Raw genomic sequence first — 17404 nt, 5'->3', positions numbered from 1 at the left:
ACTTTTCAGATATTGAGAATTATGAAAGGATGACACAGGATAAAATGAAGTGCTACATATTGAGCAGTTGTTGGTCAAACTGATAGATTAATTGCAAGAGGGATAGAACAGTGGATGGACTGTGCTCTACGACAAGGATTGTGTTACTGAAATTCATTGACAGGGTTAATTTTTGGTGTAGAAGCATTCAGGATTAAATTGGATAGATGGATCAAGAAAAAGCCGTTTGAACAACATTGAAGCACCACAGTGAAATGTAAAAAAGAATGATGGATTACACGGAGGATAATTCTGGATTGTTTGAGTTAAAACTACAGTTTTAATCTTGTAAGCTTTTTTAAAAAATATGCACTTCTACGGTTCTGCAACAGGAGAAATCAAGTGGAAATCCAGACATTTTATTGAAAATACAATCACAAGTATTCTTGTCAAATACGACACCTAACAGCTAACTTTTGGATGTACACAACTGTTATTTATCCACTACTGTTCTCCCACTCACTGTAACCAATGAATTTCAGCAACAAGAGTGGTCACTCAACAATATGTCACAATTTTAATCAGTTTCCATTGTAACTGGAGCAAGACAAGGATGCAACATTTTATTTCTTTAACCAGTTTTCTCCTCTGCCTCGAACTTCTGTCGCTGTGTCCTGGTGCTTACAAATCGACAAGATAAGAAGTTTTTCAATCTAAGGAGCTTATGGGCAAAGATAAAAATTCTTGCTACCACCATCATCAATCTTCAGTGTGTTGCCGACTGTCTCATCAGTGCTCATTCTGCCAGCAATCTTCCAAGAATCTGAGATGGTTTACTTGAAACCTTCAATTTATTAATGCTTTCAAAACAAAAGCACTTCATCAACCTGTGACTTGTACTTCAGCTTCTCTCTGACATCCAACCACTGAGTGAATAGGAACTGCTTGTACTTTTTCTCACAGTTTTTTTTCTCAAAATAATCTACAAAGTTACCTTTTGTTAAATGTTCCACAGTATCGCTAAATTTATTTGTTCTTCTACAACGAGGATTATTTAGGCAACAAAATTGGGCGATCAGCAAACGAGCTTACATATTTTATTAAACTTGCATAGCTAAACAGATTTTCAAAAGCATGAAGAAAAGGGTAATGATATCTTGGTAGGAAGAGGTTAATCATTCAGAGGGAAGTTGCAATTTTAACTGAAAAGGATTGAAACCTAGGGTGGTGATAGAAAAGTTAGATAGAGTGGTGATAGAAAAGATGATGGCAGAATATAGTATTAATGGTAAGACTCTTGGCAGTGTGGAGGATCAGAGGGATCTTGGGATCCGAGTCCATAGGACACTCAAAGTTGCTTCGCAGGTTGACTGTGTGGTTAAGGAAGCATATTGTGTATTTGCCTTCATCAATCACGGAATTATGTTTAAGAGGTAATGTTGCAGCAAAATAGGAACCTGGTCAGACCCCATTGGAGTACTGTGTTCAGTTCTAGTCGCCTCACTACGGGAAGGATGTGGAAACGACAGAAAGGGTGTAGAGGAGATTTACAAAGATGTTACCTGGATTGGGGAGCATGCCTTTTGAGAATAGGTTGAGTGGACTCGGCCTTTTCTCCTTGGAGCAACGGAGGATGAGAGGTGACCTGATAGAGGTGTATAAGATGATGAGAGGCATTGATCATGTGGATAGACAGAGGCTTATTCCCAGGGTGGAAATGGATAACACGAGAGGGCACAGTTTTAAGGTGCTTGAACGTAGGTTCAGAGGACATGTCAGCAGTAACTTTTACACAGAGAGTGGTGAGTGTGTGGAATGGACTGACGGTGACGGTGGTGGAGGTGGATACCATAGGCTCTTTTAAGAGACTCCTGGACAGGTACATGGAGCTTAGAAAGATAGAGGGCTATGGGTAACCCTAGGTAATTTCTAAGGTAAGGACATGTTCAGCACAAATTTGTGGGCCAAAGAGGCCTGTATTGTGCTATAGGTTTTCTATGTTTCTATATAGTAATGTGCAAAGGTCTTAGGGTCTTAGGTGTTTGTATGTGTGTGTGTGTGTGTCTATATATATTGCTAGGGTGCCTAAAACTTTTGCACAGTGCTGTATTTGTCAATGTGGAGTGGAGAATGAGTTTGTAAATCTGGCGGGAACGAAGGATATTGGGAATGGAGAGGGTGGTGTGCTGCAGGTGGCAGAAAAAGATGACGGGGCAGGGAGATGGTGCGGGTGCAGACACACCCAGCCCTGAGACACCAGGCAAGGTCATTTGATTCCAAACAATTGGTTTATTGATCATTACAGAGATTGTCAGAACTAACAGGGATGTGTACTTCATTCCAAAATTATGAAAAAAGGTACCAGACCTTAAAGAACCAGCCAAAGCAGTTCATCTATCACATACACAGGAGTAGTGTCTGCAAGCCATTCAATTTGCTAGAATCTTATTTATTTATTTATATGTCCAGTGTGGAACAGGTGCTTCCAGCCCAATGAGCCAGACCATTCAGCAACCCACTTAATTAACACTAGCCTGATTCAAAAGTTTCAAAGGTACAGTTAATGTCAGAGAAATGTATACAATATACATCCTGAAATGCTTTTTCTTCACAACCATCCAGGAAAACAGAGGGGTGTCCCAAAGAATGAACGACAGTTAAATGTTAGCACTCCAAAGTACCCCCCCCCCAGCTCCCCTCCCTCCCGCATGTAAGCGGCAGCAAGCAACAATCCCCCTCCCCCACCAGCAAAAAAAAAGATTGGCACCCACAGCCAAGCACTCAAGTGTGAGCAAAGCAGCAGTAAAGACACAGACTTACAGTTACCCTAAAGACGATATTGTTCACCTGGCATTCGAAATAACATGGGCTCACAGGACAATTAGCTGCTCCAAGCTGTCTGCTGCTAATTGCTCATACTACTTCATCTTACTTTCTCTTTTACTCAATGCCATATTTCCAGTTCGAATTTAGCTTTCCCTGGGTTTCCCATGGCTTCCCTTCCATTGATTTTTCTTTGTCCCCTTGTTGTCAATACCCTGCCTATTAATGCACTTACCTCAGTCATGGTTTCTGGCTTAATTTTATGCAATGGCACTTCGTTTTTCTGGGAAAAAGATTCTTGCTAATGAAAAAGTGATCTTACAGAAAAATCATCTGTTATCCCACTGTTATAATATTATTAGACAGTTCATTAAAATTACAAAATGGACTCGACCTCAAAATATACCTCGTTATAGCCTTACGCCTTATCGTCTGTCTGTACTGCACTTCCTCTGTAACTGTGACACTTTATTCTGCATCCTGTTATTGTTTTCCCTTTATTACCTCAGTGCACGGTTGTAAAGAAAGGTTATGTATTGATGGCATGCTAAACAAAATTTATCACTGTAACAATAATATCCCATTTTACCAATTTAATATTAAAATGTTTTATTTAGCCCAAGCTGTCAAAATTCTGGTTTTCAAAAACGTGTGTATAATCAGTGCCTCAGAAGAGTGTGTTATCTTCCTTCCCACTTGGCTTCTGTGAACTGCCTCTGTAGTCTCACATCAAGGCTGATAGATGTGTTCTTGGCTGTTGCTACAGCCTCTTCGAATTGGATTGTCAGATCATCAGTCTCAACTCAAATCAGATATAGGATTGAAAGTTGAAAGGATAGTATACTAATTAAATGCACCACAGGGTTCCCAATGTGATACATTTTCTCTTTTTTTCCCTGTTTCATAGCCTCTTAAAGCACAATCTGGCTGAGAGAACAGTATTGATCAAGAATCTCTCTGTATCCTCCAACAATGGTAGGGCAGTAGCTTTCTATAATGACAGGAATGAATGGGGAAGAGAAGAGAATATTTTGACTTTAACATACACCATCAACTATGCTGTTTTATTGTGAAGCACTTAGATTGTTCTCAAGAGCAAAATTATTAAATCAGACATTTCCTGGAGCATGTCTTGAATTTTGGAGAATGTTGTGTGAGTTACAAATATAGATGTCGTTCTGATAAAGTGAGATTTCTCCACATGTCACTAAATAGCCTTTAAGTTCACTAAAAAGTGGTGTTAATATGTAGTTAACGTCATTTTCCACAGAATTCTGGGAGATGCATTGGCTCTGAGCAAACTGTGCCTTTACATGTCCTTAGACAAATCCTCACACTATAAATCTCCATCGATATTAGAGATCTAAAGCATGATTATGAACCACATGTCGGTAGCAGAATTATAGATAAACAATATTAATGGCTCTGTCAAATCTACAACTGCTTGCCTGATACAATTAAGAGTGTGTGTATTATATGTATGTGTATTATGTAATTTAGTAATGCAGCAGCTTTGATTAATTAGTTGATGTAGTGTTTTCACAAATCACTTTAATTCAGACATTATTCAATATTTAATCACTTAATGAAATGATACTTTGAACCTGCGTGTCATTTTGTGTTTTATTATGCATGTTTGGTTGTATGTATGTGTGCGCGTGTGTAAAAATATTGACGTAAGATGTACCTTCAAATTGTGTCGTGGAAAATGTAACTGAGCATGATCCTTTGTTTGTTATATTATACTTTGAAAATAAAGCTCTTAGATTAAATGAAATATTTTAATCAATCAACAGAAAAGAAATATAGTGTAATCATATTTCACTTGCTTTTGAGGACTTGTTGCATAAATTTGTGAACTTTTTCTTGAATGAAAATAAGTGCAGATGAAATTAGCTTCATTATCAGGTCTCTTAACTAGGTTCATTACCACTGGTTTGAGAAAAATAATAATTTTATTTTAAAACCAAGTAAGCCTGGATAAAATGCAGCCACTTCAGTTTAGCTGATATAATTTTGGAGAGCTGCCATTTGCAAATTATGTTGCAACCTTATACTAAAATAAAACTACTTATTGCATAAGACATAAAATCCTGTGAGTGAATGGACTTGTGTCAATGCATCATGTCTTTGCATCTCTTGAGGCAAGCCTTGATTACTCTACTGTAAGTCCAAAACCCAGAATTTTTTGAAGGAAGCATTGTGCTTTGCTCTGTAGCTTCCTTTAAAATTACCACCCCAATTTTTCAGTCTACTCATCTAATTTACCTTGATGGGTGTCTCTGAGGAAATAATAAAGTCCATTGCTTGCTTTCATCAAAAAGAAGACTAACATAATTATTTTCATACAAACAGAATATTGTCCTCCCAAACACTATCACTCAAGGGTTAATACACTGTGAGTTGGTATTGTAAGGATTCCTGACTGCTGTTTCTACAAAGTACTTCCCTGCCCAGCTCTCAGAAGCAATGATCTCAACAGGAGCACACAGAATAACTTCTGAACTTCCTGTTTATGACCCTTAGAGACTCAAGTGGAAGCCCTGCCCTCACATTTATTTCATGACTAACTTATCCCGAAGAAAAATCCAGTTCTCCTCAAACACTCATATATTATTGCAATATGTAGAACATAACGAGCACTTAAGTAAGATGTAAAAAAAAACTTCCGAATGTAATGAAAGGAAGGTAATGAGAAAAGTCTTATCAAATTGCAAATATCTTTCCAGCTCCAGTTCTCCGTTGTTTCTATTATTTCAAACTGTTTGAACAACAGTAGAGCAATCAATATCAAAGTAACCTGGGAACTTAAATGTGTGATCAAAAAGACTGAAAAAGATCAGAAATTCATAGGAGAACTAGGGATTCAGGAGCTGATATGTCATGGGACTGTAATGATTTTACTACTGCTGCTTCTCTCTGGAAATATCTTTTGTTTTTTAAAGTGATGGACCCAGAAATGCTAGCACGCAATGCATCACCAACCAAAGTAATACGCACAGTAACCCTATGCCAATTTTTGTGGAACCCACAGCGAGGGATTTTCTTACACTCACATTATACAGGCATGCCAACTTCCACAACTTCAGTCCATAAACTCATGGCAACAGTAGAATTAAGCAAGGTAAACTTACAATCGTGATCTCACATCACAGTAAAAACTTAAAGCAGTCACAAAAATTCCCACTAGATAACTATTCTTTTCATTGGGAGAGGTGTAAAGACTGGGGATCATATATGTCCAGTGGGTGATCAGATATTGTCACATCAGAGGTGGTTATCACAGGGATTTTTTGGAGCAGCTGGGACCCACAATAATGTAGAAGGCTTTATCTGAAAAATGGGAGACAACTTGTCCATCATAGAAGATTGCAAGCAATGCAAACTCCTCAACAATGGCTCAGGTAAGGTGCTGAAAGGCTTTCATAATCACTTTAAGACTTGTTTTGCTATTGGAAGCCGATGCACTTCTCAGTAGAATGTACAATTATTTCTGAGAGGAGTAACAGCCAAGTTTTTGCATGCTCGACATCCCTAACGTGTAAATATGTGGCACCAGAGAAGATGTGAAATAATTTTGCATTCAAACCCAAAAATACCAAATACACTTTGTCATTGCTTTTGCACTTCAAACACTTCAAAAATCATCTAAAGGGCTGTGGACATTTTAGCCTGTGGCATTTTTCCATAGGACCAAATGTCAAATTCAGTCAGAATATTTATGACTTACCATAGATTGAATTTATAAATGGTGTGTCATTTTTTAAAAACACTTAATTTCTTTTTTTTATTCTATTTTGCTTTCCATGAAAGTTACAATTGTTATCAATAATTTAAGTCTTAAAATGTAGATTATTTTCACTCAATATAGGAGATTATTCTTTATCAACCTATAAATCAAAGACTTACTGAAAAGGTTTAACTGTCAATAATCACTAATTTGAGTCGAGAAATACCTTTCCAACCAGGAGGAGATATTTCAGCTAACAACGCAGGATAAACACTGCTATTTTAATATAAATGGAATACATTTATTTTTTAGGACTAATTCTGTAAGTTATAGTTCTACAAAGGATTTCCTACCACAAATAAAATATTGTTTATAAACTAGAAAACCATACCAGTGAGTTGCAGATGAATATGTTTGTTGCAAAGAAGCTCTAGGAAGAGATCCTTCTTAGTCAAAGCTGAGGAGTGGACTGTAGATCTTCATGTCTGTAATTCCACTCCACCATTACATCCTTCTAATATTTGTCTTTTTTTGTTAGTCATTTAATGACAAGCCCGTCTACATATGATGTTTTCACAACTCCCATTGATCAGGTCAGATGACAGAAGCTTTGGGTTAACAATATAATTTCTTTTGATTAAGTTGCAGTCTGGGTTAAGTCAACAATAGGCTTCCTGAGCCTAGATGGTATTATTTCTCAAGATAGCTAATTAATACAAGTTGAAAAAAACAATAAACATCTCGAATCTAAGTTTAGCAAAAAGCCTCCTGACCCTGAATAGTGAATATTTGTTACAATTTCCGTGTAATTGCAACCAAATATCTGCTTCTTAATTACTAACTTTAATCTTATATAAATATTAATAATATTGGAAAAGAACTAAATTTGTAAGCTGCCTTATTTGGCCTTGCTGTTTATTACATAAGTATAATATTCCTCAAGATAACTATTATCAAAAATGTAATTTATTTTGCATTATATACATTAATAATTATTAAAATTAACCAATTATTTTATTTTCTTATCCTGAAGGTCCAATGCAGGAAACAGTTAAAGATTTCTGGAGAATGATATGGCAGGAAAATTCATCCAGTATCGTCATGGTAACTAATCTGGTCGAAGTGGGAAGGGTATGACATGCCTTCTAAATTCATCTTCTATCTATCTGTTTTGTAGCAAAATTTTAAGTTCATAAATTACTTTGGGATAATGTTAACACTTTTTCTTTGAAGTTTTGTCGAACCTCATAGTTGTAGAGTTTCCAGCTTGTGCAAGTAAATACTTTAATGTCTTTCATTATACGCAATAGGTTGTAAAATGAAATTCAAAGACTTCCATTAGGGCAATAATCCATCACTTACATAATTTTGGTAAAGAATTCTAAGTGTTTTACCTTTTATTTTCTGTCTGACTGAGGAAAAAAAAACAATTGCTTGATAACTAAGTGTGGGAAATTAATTTTACTGAGGCTGTGCTCTAACGTGAGAAAAAATCTAAAATGTTGCTTTATTTCAAGCAAGTTACAATCTCCAATTTAGTGACCAGAAATGGTACACACATATCAGGATGCATCACAATCATGCTGAGGAACATATAAACTGATATACTGTATCTTGATCCCTTGCCTGAAAGAGTACCTACAGTTACTTCAGCAAATGGCTAGATTGTAAAACTGTTTCCTTTCCAAAAGAACAAACTTTGGGTATGCCTGTTCCTAAGTGTTTGTGAATTAATTACCTGGATTGGATTACAGAGAAGAAGAAACAATGTTTATTCCATTTGCAGAGATTATGAGATATTCACAAAACTTCACTCATTCCTGCTACAGTTGCCCTGCTTATTGCCCTCATTTCCATCTTCAACATGTACAGCTCCGAACCTAGAGACTCCAATCCACCACAATGCCTCCTGGTCTGTCCCTTCCAGGATTCATTGACTTGAGGCCCACCATGACAATAATCATTGCAGATCTTGGTTTCAGCTCAGCTCTGAGCTAAAGGGTAATACTTTATCATTCACAGACAACACAGACATAGATATATGCTAATTTCTACTGTCTTTTCTCACATTACAGAAAGCAATTGCAATTATATAGCTTCACGTAATATCTGCTGAAAATCTCAATTACTTCACAGTTAATGAATACTGCTGCCTATATAATGCTTTGATGGCAAGTGCAGAACAGAAGTACAAGGTCCAGTTAAGCAGATGGAATATCCAAGTCAAAGACTCTGCATTCTGTGTCTTATCATGATGATTTTCATGACACACTTTCATGAAATATATTGCAGGATCTACTTATCATGAAATATTTTCAACTGGGTTTAAAATGCAGCTCTGTTAATGTTCTCCAGTTGACTAAGTCTTCCCTGCCCACATAGTTTTGTATGAGATTAGACAGAATTACATTTTTATATAGCCTGGTATAAAACCATCTTCTGATGGATGGTTGACCTTTCTTCATCTATGTTGAAGTAAATTATGTCCGGAATCAAAGTGACACAAGGTTGGAAGTGAACTGAGGCAAATATTTTCATCAGCTCATTGTAATCAGTGGCTTGGCTGCTTTAATCATCTTTGCTATAGAATAACAATAAATTACATTATTTAAAGAAGTCAAGTCACTCTAAAGACACATTGACAATAATATGTGGCAGTAAGCTGACATTTTGTTCACTGTTGTGTTTAATTATCTGGCATTGATTTTAATAGCAACAAAGGATGTTTTATGCATAAAGCATTAAAATCAATGGTCTGGTGCTTCTCTGGCATCTCACGGAAATGCTCTTCCTTCTGGTCAGACAAATGGGCAAATGTTTCACAGCTACTAATGCAGCATCAGTGTGTGGGGGCATGCCAATGCACTGCATACCTTGTTCTCAGATTATGAAATTTTGAGCCTCAGCATTTTCTGCACTTGTTTCGTTTCCAGCATCTGCAGCTGTTTTGATTCTCATCTACAAAAGAATCCCTAATTCCATCCTGTTTAGCCAAGCTTCTGAACGCGTGTCCAGAAAAGCAGAGTGGCCACAGTATCACAATTGTCATAAAAAGTGAAGTAAACATTGATAGAGAGGTAACTGGAAAATGTAGTGGACAAATCAATTAATTATAGGCTCACCGCATGCAGATCCCACCACTGTGCTGGTTCCTAAATAGCTTCAATGTCTAAGCTGCAACAACTGTAAAATCAATTAATGTGTTTTCATCATCTATGTTGCCTTCGTCTTCCTACTCTGCCTATCCATATAATTTTGTTTGAGTTTCTGAAAGGGGGAGGAAAAGCAGACTGTGTTATAGTGTACTCAGGAAGATATGAAGCACTTACTTAAACCATCAGCAGCTTGCAAATCTGTGAGCAGGAGCTTCAGATGTATGTATATTATGGCTATTGGTTGCAACCTTTCCTATGGCATTGGTCTCAGCTCATGGAATTCAGGGATGGCCAGCACTCACTCATCCAATTGGATTTAGACTTGTGGCCGTGCCTATTTTGTTCCATTTCCCTGCTCTATTTTACTTAAGGACTGAGTATCAACTTAACGAACTTAGCATTAACTTACAAGATTTGTCTGTTTGCAGGAGCATCCGGTCAGTGGACAGTGTGGTTCTCGCTGGCTGGATGCCACAATCATTATGTTCAGTTGGTATGCTGACTGCAACAGAGAATGTGTTTAGTACACATTACCATCCTTCCTCTTGGTGACAATATTGAAATTAGTGTTCCTGCTCTCAATATTGCTGCATATTGTAGTGTATCTGACTTACACAAACTATTCGTCCATTTTAGATCATAAGACTTTGCAGCAGAATTAGGCTATTCAGCCTCTGGGCTCCACCATTCAGTCATGACTGATTTATATCCCACTCAATTTCTATTCTCCTGCCTTCTCCCTTAACATTTGACACCCTTACTAATTGAGAACCTATCAGCCTCTGCTTTAAATATAGTGTACCCAATGAATTGGACTCCAGAGCCGACTGTTTCCTTATCATCTTTTTGACGAGAACTTTTAATCTTTCTTTACCAGCTTCTGGGCTATTTATTATGTAATCAGATCACCAGTCAGTGCCATCATCTCTGATCAGGCAATTCTCGTTACTCCCTGAGCTGCTCGCCTCACTGTGGTTGGTGCTGTTTCTGGTAACTGAGTCTATGTTACCCAGCTCTTAGCCGCAGCAATCCTTCATTTCACATTCTCATTCTGTTCTGTTCAATTGGGCTTTTTTTTCACTTCTCTTCCAATCTTCTCTGCAATATCTGAAAATTCAATGTAACCTTTCCATGATTTAAGTTGGTAAGTGGACCGGTTTCCTCACTTATTATGTTGTGCTGCAAGTTTAGATCAATAACTCCCTCTATCATGTGCCGCTGGGGGGGGGGGGGGCAGGAGGGGGAATAAAACTCTGGCTATCCTGTCGATTGAATTCCCAATTTTCTTTTCAGTTTCATTTTTGATTCAATTTGAACTAAAATTAGAGCAAAACATTCACATTTCCAACATATTCCAAGAGGTTTATATCAGGTTGCAACTACTGCTTCTCCAAAACTTGAAGAAACTGAACCCCCAATGATCTGGCTGCAGCCGCTACTTACTGGCGCCTGCTTGCCAGCACTTTGCACTAATCCTGAAATCTAGAGCGACTATCAAAAATAGAAAGTAGCCCATTTTCATCAATCAGCAGCCAATTATCGCCCGTTCCTGCTCACAACCCAGTGATCCCAGATGATACAGTTTGCAAACATTTGGCTCAATATTTGAAGCAATCCTCAGCTGCATTCAAGCCTAGCTGTATACTATTTTAGGATATTTTTAATATTCTCTCACGGGATGTCAAAGTCAACCTTTAATTCCATTCTCAGTTGCCCATGTTTGTGCTTCAAAGAAGGAAAATAGAAAGTGCCGTAACTGGCTGGATTGTAACTGACTGGTTGCATGACCATCTGGTGTGGAGGCACCAATGCACATGATCGCAAAAGCTGTGGAAGGTTGTAAACTCAGCCAGCTCCATCAATGGACACTAGCCTCTCCACCATCAAGGACATCTTCAATACGCTATGCCTCAGGAAGGCAACATCTGTCATTCAGGGCCCTCACCATCTAGAAAGAACACACCCTCTTAGACATAGAGGCACAGAAAACTACAATACAAATATAGGCCATTCGGCCCCTCTGGTCCAACTTAAATATTATGCTACCTAGTCCCACACCCGAACCCGGACCGTAGCCCTCTATACCCCTCCCCTCCGTGTACCTATCCAAATTTCTCTTAGATGTTGAAATTGACCCCACATCCACCACTTGCCCCAGCAGCTCATTCCACACTCTCACCACCCTCTTAGTGAAGAAGTTCCTTCTCATGTTCCTCTTAAACATTTCACCTTTCACCCTTAAACTACACCCTCTAGTTATAGTCTCATCCAACCACAGTGGAAACTGAGTTTGCATTTACCCTATCTATGCTCCTCATATTTTGTAAACCTCCGTCAAATCTCTTTATCCCCTACACCCCAGAGAATAAAGTCCTAAACTATTCAACCTTTCACTATAACTCAGGTCCTCAAGTCCCAGAAACAACCTTGTAGGTTTTCTCCACACTCTTTCAATCTTATTGACATCTTTTCAGTTCCGTCTGACTATCGGTATGTTGAGCTCTGGATAGATCCTCGGATTTGTGAATGCCGAGGAATTTGATGCTCACCATTCCCATCTGCCCACCTGACTGATCCCTGAAATCCACAATTATTTCCTTGGTCCTGCTGACGCTGAGTGAGGGCTGTTGTTGTGGCACCACTCAATTTGCCGATTTACCTCCTTGCCTGCATCTGAGGTTCAACAGTGGTGCCATTGGTAAACTTATAGGTGACCTTTAAGCTGTGCCTAGCCACATGGTCATGAGTGTGTAGAGTGTAGAGCTATGGGCTCAGTATACATTCTTGAGGTGTGCCTGTGTTGGCTTTCAGCAAAGGGGAGCTGCTACTACAGATTTGAGCGAACAGTGGTGTCCCAGTGAGGAAGTTAAGGATCAGTGGGAGGTTCAGAGCCCCAAGTTTTGAAGCTTGATGATTAGCGCTGGGGGGATGATGATGTTGAATATAAAGCTATAATTGATAAATGGCAGCCTGATATACATAATCATGTTTTCCAGGTCTTCAAAGCCAAATGGACAGTCAGTGAGACTGTGTTTGCTATAGACCTAGAGTGGCAGTAGGCAAATTTCAGAGGCTGTGGGGCCTTGCTTAGGCAAGAGTTAATTCAGGCCACGACCGACCTCTCAAAGCAGTTCATCACAATAGATGTGAGTGCTACTGGGCAATAATTATTGAGGCAGCTCACCCTGCTCTTCTTGAGGGCCATTATGATTGACGTCCAATGAAAGCAGGTGGGAACCTCCAAATGTAGCAGTGAGAGGTTGAAGATGTCTTTGAACGTTTCAGCCCGTTTATCGACACAGGTTTTCAGTACCCTGCCAGGTACATTATCAGGGCCTGATACCCTGCAAGGGTTCAACCTCTTGAAGGATGATCTGACATCAACCTCTAAGAGAGAGATCTCAGAGGCAGCATTAAAGACTGTAGGCTTTGTCCTTATGTGGAGGCCAATGATTCAACCTCTCGGCCCTATGGTTGAACAGTTGGTTTTCTAATTCTACCAGTTTGTTGGAATCCTAGGGATTAACCCATGACTTTACGTTTGGGTATCAATTAATCTCCTTAATTAATCTAGATTATTTTCTTATGTGGGAGAATTGGTTTTAGGTTTGAGCTTTGAAAAACAGCTTGACTGGCACATGCTGAATTCATGTTTAACTCTTGTCTGGAATGATGAATGAGGCCTGTAGAAGGAGAAAGGCTAGATCAGACTCAGCAATCATCTGTGCAAATTGTGATTTTGCAACAACATTTACTTTTAACCAGTTTACTTTGAGAAAATTTGGATTGACTAGACTTGAATTTACTGCAGTCAGCAAGTGCCACAAGGAACTGTCCTGTGTCCACTGTACACCTCAGACTCTCAGTACAAATCGGATGACTCTGCGGTAGTTGGGCTTATCGGAGATGGGGAGGAGTCACAGAGGACTAGTGGACAAGCTTGTGGAGTGGTGTGGAAGGAATCATCTGCTCCTGAATGTGTCCAAAACCAAGGGGATGGTGATTGATTTTAAGAGGAAGAGAACTGTGTACATTCTGAGAGAAGTTGCTGTGTTGGAGGACTACAAATACTTGGGTGTTCACCTTGACAACAGACTTGACTGGAAAACTAAAACCAAGGCTGTTTACAAGAAGGGTTGAGCAGACTGTATTTTCTAACAAAGCTGGGATCCTTCAATGTGTGCAGCAGGATGTTGGAGATCTTTTACCAGTCTGTTGTAGTGAGTGCAGTCTTCTTCGTCGCTTTATGTTGGGGCAACAGCATCAGTACTGGTGATGCAAAAATAAACGAAATAAACTCATCAAAACAGGCTACATCCATATTTGGCTCCAACCCAGACACTTCTGATTTAGTGGTGATGAGGAGGTCGCTAACAAACTGTTATCCATTGTGGACAATCAGGCACATCCTCTCCACGACTTACTGAATAAGCAGCGGGATATCCTTTTGAACAGGCGCATTCAGCTCCGCTGTCACAGGGATCATTACAGAAAATCTTTCCAACCAAATGCAATAAGCATTTACAACAGTTCATCTCTGTGCGACAGGAGAACACACATCATAGTACAATAGTCTCAGCTTTATGATTTCGTAAAGTATTATTGCACAGTCTTACACTTTATTGCACATTGGTAAATTATTATTGTGTAAATTATTATGTGTACTTTATTATTATTTAATATTATTGTACTTATTATTATTATTATTATTATTATTATTATTATTATTATTATTATTATTATTACCAAGTGTGTTTTTAAATGTTGCTGCTGTGAAAAAATAATTTCCCATTCAGGATCAATAAAGTACTTAGAATAATAATTATTATTATTGTTGTTATTATTATTATTATTAAGAATGCAAGTGATTTCATGATAACATACAGAATTCTGTCAGTCTTGTTGGACTGTTTCTCCAATCTGGGGACCTAGGACAAGGGGATCACAGTCTAACGATCTGGTCAGATAAGATGATTTGGACTGAAATTGGGAGATTTTTTTCTCATTTAGTGATGGTGAATTTGTGGGATTCTCTATCACTAACGCTATGGAAGCCAGTCACTGACAATATTTCAGAAAAAAATGACAGATTTCTAGACACAAAGGATATCAAGGGATATGGTGAGAAAGCAGGAATGAAGTGCAATAAAACTCTGATTATCTGCTATCCAATCATTCATTAATCCCAATGCTTTGGTATCTGAGATGTCAGGTGACATTTCCTGTGATTGTACTCCTTATTAACTCACTGGGACCCATTCCCACACTCATTATTAACTTACTTGGGTCCTGTTGCCACACTCCTATAAACTCACCATTGCTTATTTCAATATTCCCTTTGCACTTACCAGGACTAATAAACCTTCCTAATAAACCTTGAATCAGAAGTCCCATTCTGCACTCATTTGGAACTCACTAGGATCTCATTCCCACATTCCCCTTAACGACTTTGTTTTCTCTCCCACATTGTCTTCAAACTCACCTAGTTCACTAAAAAAAAATGTATGAGAGTCTGATGTAACATCTGAGAAAAAGTGGATTGTGTATTACTAAAGTTCAATAGTCTGTAAAATATGTTAGCCTGGCATCACCAAAATCCTGAGGTACGCATAGTGAACAACAGGGCAGGCTCAAAGGGACTAATGACCTATTCTTACTTCTCCCATTCTATGTTTCTGTGTAACACACAAAATACTGAAAGAACTCAGCAGGTCAGGCAACCTCTATGGAAATGAACAGATCATTGACGTTTTGGGCTGAGTCCCTTCTTCAGGACTGAGCAATGTTTCTTTGTATTCAGTTTTTCTTTTTAGTTGACTTGAATCTACTTAACTTCAGCTGTTCAGTTGTAAGCACTGATTAAATTTGTGAAACTTGTATCAGCAGTGATTTTCACTTAGTCTACAACAGGTCATTAATTACTTATGAAAGAGGTAATTAACTACACTTTGGCCAGCTGAGGGTTTTTACAGTGACAGTTGAACAATTGTACAAAATAAATGATTATAAATTTAAGCATTATTTAGTTTGCATTACATTTTAAAGTGTCAAAGTAATGGTGGACATAGAAGATGTTCGGGGAAATGGAAACTGTGTTTAGTGAGCTACTTGTTTATATATTTAAACATTTCCTTTGGTCTTGGATGGTCCCACTGGAGGAAAGCTCACACTGAGCAAATATTTAAAAAGAACTGCAAGAGAGTAATGGGAGGTCATAGGTTTCTTATTTTTATACAAGATGCAAACCCTGCAAATTAGAAATGAATACAAAATGACACAGCAGTACAGGGAGCATCTCTGAAGAGGAAACAAGGAAAAAGCATTGACCTCTCATCAGATCTGGTTGTTAATATTAGCAACATTAAATTGCATGGTGTGGAAAGCATGTAGGTGGAATACGTTATGTACCATTCAATGATGCTGGTAGTATATAACCTTTCTACCATCACTTCAATATCATGTCCTCAACATCAAAGCAGTTTTAAATAGACAGTTTATTCCCTTGTCCCAGATTCACAAGTGTAATTTAGAATGGTTAGCATTAGTTGGAGTTAACTACTCCAACCAAAGCCAATGATTTGCCCATTTGCTCACAATCAGGAGATTTTTTTAAAAAAATGCTGTAAGGATCTTTGAAGCTTGATGGAAATAGTTATGCCCAGAAATTTCCAGATAGAGAAACCTGGACTACTAATTTTCCTCCTCCTCCTGCTCAGTACTATGAGGTCTCTCTTTGTCATCCTTGTCATTCCGGAAACAAAATGATCACCCATTCATGACAGGCTTATGGGATACCTGGAGGTTACAGTTCAGACTGAGTCCTGCAGTTTTTCTTGATATTCTGTCTAGCAAAAATTGGCTATAGTTTTATTTATTTATTGTGATACTGCTCAGAATAAGCCTTTAATGCTGTGGTAGGAAATCCATATGGTCAAGGAGAGAACATACAAACTCCTTACATGCAGCAGTGGGATTTGAACCCAGGTCGCTGGTACAGTAAAGTATTGTGCTAACCACTACACTACCATGCCACCCAATGATGAAAATGTTGTTATAGCTGGCAGAGGGTTGGAGGAACCTAATCCATTGCCAAAATAGCAATATTCTATCAAAGATCTGTGTTGAAATCAGTTATTGGGAGAACGTATTTCAGGTTCCAATTTGATAAAAGTTTTCACCAAGAGGTATAACTAAAGATTGGAGAAATAGATTGAAGTATTTAATAATGGACTGCAAACATAAAACTTTTGAGAAGAATGTGCTCTTGTGTTTGAATAGAATAGCTCCGGAAAGCAGTCGAAATAAGAGAACAAAGAGAATAAGAAAATAAAGAAAGTAAAATAAAGGGAATTGATCTCATGTCATTTATGTGAATGCATTGACTTGAATGTATAAAAGTGACCTTACCCAATTCTAAGAAACCAGTTTATCAAATAACAAAAAAAAATACTGAACCGCAGAAGGAGATATTGGCACAGATGATAAAAGCTTGAAGAAGTAGGAGTGACTAAAGAGTTAAAAGAGGGTAGCCAGAGAGAAAGTTATAGATGTTTAGGGAAAGAAAGAGCTAAAATCCTGGGTGGATCCAGCCTAATGCACAGCCTCTGCTAGTGGAGCAAAGAAAATCAGGGATATGCCAGAGAACAAATCATAAGAGTAGAGATGTTGAAGTAGATAATAAATGTAAAGAGGAATAAGGGCATGGAGATATTTGAAA

At 38.2% G+C, this 17404-nt stretch overlaps 1 protein-coding gene across 7 annotated transcripts in view; it reads left to right on the top strand.

Moving 5' to 3' along the window:
- Positions 1-17404, top strand: part of ptprt (protein tyrosine phosphatase receptor type T) — a 1496000-nt gene that overhangs the window by 1443894 nt on the left and 34702 nt on the right. For all 7 annotated transcript variants that reach the window (XM_059980706.1, XM_059980710.1, XM_059980709.1 and 4 more), the window contains one exon: positions 7566-7663. In XM_059980706.1, the coding sequence (XP_059836689.1) occupies positions 7566-7663 (98 nt within the window). The remainder of the gene's footprint in view (positions 1-7565; positions 7664-17404) is intronic.

This window comes from Hypanus sabinus, chromosome 9, assembly GCF_030144855.1.
Source record: "Hypanus sabinus isolate sHypSab1 chromosome 9, sHypSab1.hap1, whole genome shotgun sequence".
In the NCBI taxonomy this organism is placed as follows: Eukaryota; Metazoa; Chordata; class Chondrichthyes; order Myliobatiformes; family Dasyatidae; genus Hypanus; species Hypanus sabinus.
This window is presented reverse-complemented; position numbering and strand designations above follow the sequence as displayed.